The sequence below is a fragment of the Chionomys nivalis genome, chromosome 11 (assembly GCF_950005125.1).
Source record: "Chionomys nivalis chromosome 11, mChiNiv1.1, whole genome shotgun sequence".
Taxonomy (NCBI): Eukaryota; Metazoa; Chordata; class Mammalia; order Rodentia; family Cricetidae; genus Chionomys; species Chionomys nivalis.
Window position 1 is genome coordinate 82,535,795 of NC_080096.1, and position 7,105 is coordinate 82,542,899.

General features: G+C 42.2%; 1 protein-coding gene across 1 annotated transcript; it reads left to right on the forward strand.

The window, feature by feature from the left end:
• Positions 1-2,780: 2,780 nt before the first annotated feature.
• LOC130883963 (major urinary protein 4-like) lies at positions 2,781-6,180 on the forward strand. The gene is made up of 6 exons (XM_057784829.1): positions 2,781-2,879; positions 3,177-3,313; positions 4,206-4,279; positions 5,419-5,529; positions 5,882-5,983; positions 6,143-6,180. Exons 1-6 carry the CDS (start codon positions 2,781-2,783, stop codon positions 6,178-6,180), a joined length of 561 nt encoding a protein of 186 aa, XP_057640812.1.
• The last annotated feature ends 925 nt before the right edge of the window (positions 6,181-7,105 follow it).

Below are 7,105 nucleotides of genomic sequence, written 5' to 3' on the forward strand. Positions count from 1 at the left end.
GGCCATGGGCAGAGCATGATCTCCGGAAGCAGTATGGCTCACAGAAGTCTTTCAAGGAGGTATAATCCAGAAAACAAGCGATTCTTCATCCCAGATACCTTGTTGCTCAGAGGCAGCGTGTCTGGGGGCAGGACCCGTGTGAACTCCACCACCCTGCCCTTGGCACTAGCCACCTACCTAACCTGCCATACTTGTAGCTTGGTTGTGAGGAGTGTAGTCAGCTAGCAGTCAGCCGTTAACTGCTTCATATCCCCTTCACCGCTGAGCTAAGGTGCTGTTCTCTTTGGGGGTGCACCCCCCAACGACTGAGCAAAGCCATGACAAAGGTCAGATGCAGAGCCAGTGCCAGCACTATGTACTATCACTCTGACTTCTAGGGGACTAAGGAATATTTCTGCCTGGGACTTGAATCAAATGAGCTCATGTTTCTTGCTTATTCTTGGCACTGAATACATCTTGGCATCATGTAAATAACTTGAATGTTTCCACAGGCTTTCTGAATGAACTATTTGTTCAATTAGTTAAGAGTAAGACTGAGGTCAAGGTTGTTAATCTATTTCCTATTAGCCAGTTACTTTCAGAAATGCTAGCTAGTTAAAAATGGGCTGTTAGCTGGTTGTACACAAACTCCTTAGACCCCTTAGCCACACACTTTGTCTAGTCATTTCTCAACTGTCTTAGTTTTTCTGTCACATAAACAGTCTACTTGTGTCAGATGGAGGAAGAGTGTTAGCGTGGTTAGTGACAAGGAAGGTTCCTGAACTGAAGTCTAAATGGAAGGGAATAGCTGTTGTTTTCTGCTATGGAAGCATCTTCTAATTCATTACTAGAAAAGCAACAATCCACAGCCAGGTGTGGCGTTACAACCTGCAATCTCAGTATTCAGGAGGCTGAATCAGGAGGACTGGCACAAATCTAGGCCATTCAGGGCTACATTGTAAGTTCAAGGCCAGCCTACGTATGGGTACTGGGAAGAGATAAGGGTTCCAGCAAGGTCAGATCAGACCCTCAGGACTCACATTAAAAGGATGATCATGGCAGAATGCACATTTAACCCCAGCACTTGGTGGACGACAGAGACTGGAGAATTGCTGGGACTTGCTGGTCAATCAGCCTAGCTGAAAAACAGCAAACTCCAGATTCAGTGAGAGATCCTCTCAAGGCAACAAGGGGAAGAAGTGAAAGAGGGAGACGCCTGCTGTCCTCTTCTGACTTTTGCATATACTAGCCCAGGCACAGGCATGTGCACTGGAACACTTGTGCACACACAACATAAAGAACAAAAAAAAAAAAAAAAGGAAGAGGAGAAGAGAAAGTCATTAACCCAGGTCAACCATCTAGATGTTCACCCATCAGATACTTGTAGGCCAGGAGAGAGCTGTGGTCACCTCATCTCCATCTTGAGCTACACCCACAGTTTCACATTTGAAATTCATGAGCAGTTTGTTCAGTAGTGCCTGCCCGGAAGACATGTCTGGAGGTCTACAGCACTGTTTATTCCTCTTTCTCTAGTTAACCATCCTTCCTTCATGTTAAAAACACACTGACAGGCTGAAGGACCTTGCACGTAAGCTTTCTGGGTCTTAATTCATACTACGGTAAAGTGAATAAAATACCGTACAACAGACAGAGCTGGCGCAAGGCTGACATAAATAAAACTTAAATACCTGCCTCTTTCTTGTGTTCTTTATATCCGCACATCAAACAATATTTTGTTTCTAGTTCCAGGAAATGAAATTTGTACTAATACAAAATATGTTTCTGTTATAACTATGTGCCATTGGAGGCTGACTCTTGGCATAATTTCTGCTTGGAACACCAACAGCAAATATGACTTTGAAAAAAAACTGTCTTTCCTTAATGATAGGATTATGTCGTCTATTGACGTCCAAAGGTCTCTAAGGTAAAAACAGCTGATGCATCTCGACTCTCAGCTTAGCAGTCCAGATTCTGGTGTCAATGTCCTCTGAACAAAGATTGAGGGCCGCGGGGGCGGTCAAGTTAGCCTCAGGAAGACCTTTCCTGACAATCTTTAAAATTTTTTAAAAGATTTATTTTTTTATGTGTGTGTGCTTGCATGAGTTTATATGTATCACATGTGGGCAGGAGGCCACAGAGGCCAGAAGAGGGTGTGTGATCCCCTTTAACTGAAGTTGCAGTCAGTTATGAGCTTCCGTGTGGCACCAGGCACCAGACATGCAGTAGTACACACACACACACACACATACACACACACACACACACATACACACACACATGCTCACGCGCTAAACAAATATTCATAAACACAAAATAAACACATTTTCAAAAACGACTAACGCATCTACTTCCACACTGCACTCGAGTCTTAGAGCAAAGATTCTCTACACACCCGACCTCTCAGTTCAGCTCCCCCCCCACACAGAGTTGACTTTCTGACTCCAAGCCAGATTCGGAGTTCCATCCGGCAGTCGCTTGCAATGGCAGCTCTCTCGAGCACCCACTATTTTTCTTGAGAATATGTTTTGAGAAATCTAAGGTTACTAAATCAATCCATAGGAGATGAGACTGCCAAGTTTGAAAAGGGCAGGAGCAATCCTTGGTCTCACATCAATAAAAGAGAAAACATTCCACAGGGGCTGAGGGAAGGTGGAGGAGATCCATAGTTAAAAAAACAAAAAAACAAAAACAACCCCATTGAACTCAGAAACTGTATAAGAACAAAGGAGCTGGGAACTGAAGTGCAGCCACCTCAGGAAAGACTCAGTTCTGACAGAGAGACAATTTCATTTTCTACCAAAATGAAGCTGCTGCTGCTGCTGGGTCTGGAGCTGACTCTAGTCTGTGTCCACACAGAAGGACAAACTGGTGCCATCGGAAAGAGCTTTACTCCAGAAAAGGTAAGTTCATGGGGGATAGTGACTGCTTGACCCAGAGGATGCTTTGTGGTTCTTTGAGGGGAGAGGCACAGTTCCTCAATCAAGCAAACAAATGAGTGGCTTCAGACGGTGAAGTTAGACCACATCTAACAATGCCTGGGGTCCTTCACTCCCACTAGGAGACAGACACGGAATGTGAACTATTGTTCAACTGATGTGTGTGCTCATGTCCTGGCCCATAGGCCAGAGTTTAAGTAGAAACATGTCCGCAAGGTGTTCCTGCCCTTCGTCCCTTAACAATTTGCTTATCTTTTGCAGATTGAGGGAGAATGGTATTCTGTTGGCTTGGCCTCCGATAAAAGAGAAATAATAGAAGAACATGGCAGCATGAGAATTTTCGTGGAGCACATCCATGTCTTCAAGAATTCTTCCTTAGCCTTTCATTTCCATACTGTGTAAGTGTGGTGGTTTAGCTGAGAAAGAGAAAATTGAAGCCTCCCATGTCTCAAGCCTGTACACATACACACACACAGACACACACATATATGTATACATACATATACATATATATATATATACACACACTCACACACATACAGATATATGTATACACACACAAGGAGAAAAACATACTTTTCACAGTGTACATGTATACACACATGCACACATATATATAGAACTATGCCTTTCACAGTGTACACACACACACACACACACTGAGCCTGTGTCCAATACCAGAGTCTCCCATCTGACACTAAATCAAGATTTCATAACCAGGTTTTTTTTTCAAAAGTCAGAGACAAGAGTTGGTGATAGGAATAAATTCACTGGGAATGGAAGAAGTGAAGGTCAGAGACATTTCTGAAACCATACTGATTGAGACGTATAGCACAGCCTTAAAGTATACGATAGTGAATTAAATTTTTCTTATTAGTTGTTAGCTAAGAAAATCCACCCCTTCAACTCAAATTTTCCTGCACTAAAGGGAAGTAATCACTTCTCCTCTGCAGATTTGGGTGGGGACATATCTCGTAACACTTGCAACATTTGCAAAGCATGACTTGATGTGGATATCTGGCTGACAATCTGCACAACGCACAGTGACGCGGGGAAGTCGTCAGAGCTGTAACCGTGATGCAGTGTGATTGTCATTATTTAAATACTAGGCAAATATGTGATTGCTGAAGTATCAAATATAAGTAAAGTAACACAATGAAGGTCTTTTGTTAATTTTACAATAATATTCAAAAGTTAACTGGAGTCAGAAACTGGAGATATGGATAGAACAGAGACTGAGGAAGACAGCCATACCAGTTTCCTTAAGCACCAGCTCACTCTGTTTTACAGGATAAATGGGGAGTGCACCGAGCTGTATTTAGTTTCTGACAAAACAGAAAAGGATGGTGAATATTATGTCAAATGTGAGTATATAAAAAATCTATATATCTATCCATAAGGAATTTAGTAAACCCTAGTATCTTATTCGTGTGTGTGTATGTGTGTGTGTATATGTGTGTATGTGTGTGTGTATATGTGTGTGTGTATATGTATATGTGTGTATGTGTGTGTATGTGTGTGTTTGTGTATGTGTGTGTGTATATGTGTGTGTATGTGTGTGCGTGTGTGTGAGAGACACATATGCACATGGCGTGGGCTTTAACTCAAGGCCTTGTACATACAGGCAAACTCTCTATTACTAAACCACACCCACAACCCTCTTTAGAATCCCAGTTGCTCCTGATTATTGTTTATTTAGCTAATGCAACAGGGGCCATCTAATGGCTCGCATCCCAGCTACAGGTACGTGGAACAAGTACGGCAAGATGGCCCCTTTTCTCCTGTCATCTCATTCTGCGCCAACGGCTGCCACCAGTGCGCGTTGCTCAGAATGTGGCAGCAGGTATATCACTAGGAGCTGTGGAGAGAGGAAGCCAGGCCTCAGAGAGGGAAAAAGAAGCTGAGTTGCTGTTGTTGCTCACTGTTCATGAGAAATCGATCCACCAGTATCCCTTCTCCTAAAGATACTTCATGTAGTCGGAGACTGATCATTCGTTTCTGGGCCGCTCAGACCCAAAGAATCACACAGAAACTGTATTAATTACAACACTGTTTGGCCAGTGACTCAAGGATATTTTTAGCTAGCTCTTCCATCTTGAATCAACCCATTTTTCTTTATCTGTGTATTGCCATGAGGCTGTGTCTTACTGGGTAAGGTTCTGGCTGGAATCTGTCTCCCTCAGCAGCTACATGGCATCTCCTTGACTCTGCCTACTCTCTCTCTCTATTTCTGTTCTGATTTCCGGCCTGGCTTTACTCTGCTAAGTCATTGGTCCAAACAGCTTTATTCATCAATAATAAAAGCAATACATATTCAGAAGAACATCCCATATCAACTTCATGAAGTCCGAAGAGCAACAGATGGAAAACAGCAGACATTTCTCGCCATCACTTTTAGAATGTGCATTTTAACTCTTTTATGTGTGGGGTAGAACAAGTAAAAGGTTTTCATTATTTCCTGTGGAACAAAGAATTTCTGAGCTGTGTTCCATTTCTTCCACAGATGATGGAGACAATATCTTTAATGTACTTGCTACAGACTATGATGATTATATTATATTTCATCTCAGAAATATCAACAATGGGGAAACGTTCCAGCTAATGGAGCTCTATGGTAGAGTATTTTCACACAGACACTGATCTTGGGGTGGGAAAAAAGAGAAGAAAGAAATCCTAACTCTAACATAGTCTTTCCATCCTGACCCTGAACTGCCTCTTTCTTATATTCTGAAGAGAGATGCTTACCTCTGTCAGCCTTCAGGCTCAGTGGTGGGAGGACTCTGAAATCTCTGTGTGCTGGGAAGATATTCTGTGGATGTCAAATTCAGGACAGGTCATGTCCATGACTGCCAATCATGCTGTCAATCCTTTTCTCATCCTTCTGGAGGAGCTGCCCCATCACTCAGCTCAACGAATGTGGTCAACACATAAAATGCAATCACTACTGTCACTGTCATTTTTCACAGGCCGGAAACCAGAGTTGAGTTCAAACATCAAGGAAAAGTTTGTGGGTCTATGCAAGGAGAATGGAATTGTTGAGGAGAATATATTGGACCTAACTGGGGCTGGTAAGTCAAGACTCATTTATTTTTCTTTTCCTGAATTTTATATCATGATAAACCCAAGGGATTGCCAACCAGATATTGCAGATGAAGAAGCATCTAGTTTCTCTTGGGGAAATAAAGTGGTACCTGATACCTGAATGTGTTCTTGTTCTCACCCTGCAGATCGCTGTCTCCAGGCCCGAGATGGAGGAGAGGCCTGAGCCTCCAGGTGGGTAATTTTCAGGTGAGAGTGAAGACAGGGTAGGCAGGAATGAGGACCTTCCAAAAGCATTAGTATTGTGCCCCAAAATAACAATAAAAATAATTTAATAAGGAACCTTTGAGGAGAGCTTGAAGTTTGGCTTCAAATTATCTGGGTCTGTGATTTAGTCTTACCATGACTTTAAATAAGTGACCCAAGCAATTAAATAAGAAAACAAGGATGCATACTTTATATATGCATACTTTGTGCAGTTTGTAAAAATGGCTCAGCAATGCATTAAATGTCATATGAGTATAGACGCTTATCAGTGTGTGTGTTCTACTTCCCTCCCATTCCTTATAATAACATCCCCTTTGAACCCTGTACAGCCTTGACTTCTTATCTGGGAATGGACCTGCCAAATCTGCACTTCTCCTCTAATCTGGAGAGCACGCTGAGTTCCCTCATCTGTCCTCTTTCCTATTTACACATTATCAGACTTCACTCTGATAATGTGTAAAAATCTTCGAAAAGTAGCCAAGGCTTTTATCATTATTTTTCACTTTACTGAAAATTATTCAGAATTTTATGATGAATCATTTCTCTGTTCTACCAGCCAGCTCTCAAATAATAACACAGAGACTTATTATTACTGATGGAAGTTTGACCTATAGCCTAGGCTTGTTTCTAACTAGCTCTTAGATCTTAAATTAACCCATTCCTATTAATCTACATTCATGCAGTTTTACCTCTCTTCCATCTTGCACTTCCTGGTGACTCCACTCCTTTTTCTTCCCAGAGTTCTTTCTCTCTCTCTCTCTCTCTCTCTCTCTCTCTCTCTCTCTCTCTCTCTCTCTCTCTCCCCCTGGAAGTTCCACCTAAAGCTCTTGCCTTGTTATTGGCCATTTATCTCTTTATTAAGCCAATCACAGTGACACATCTTC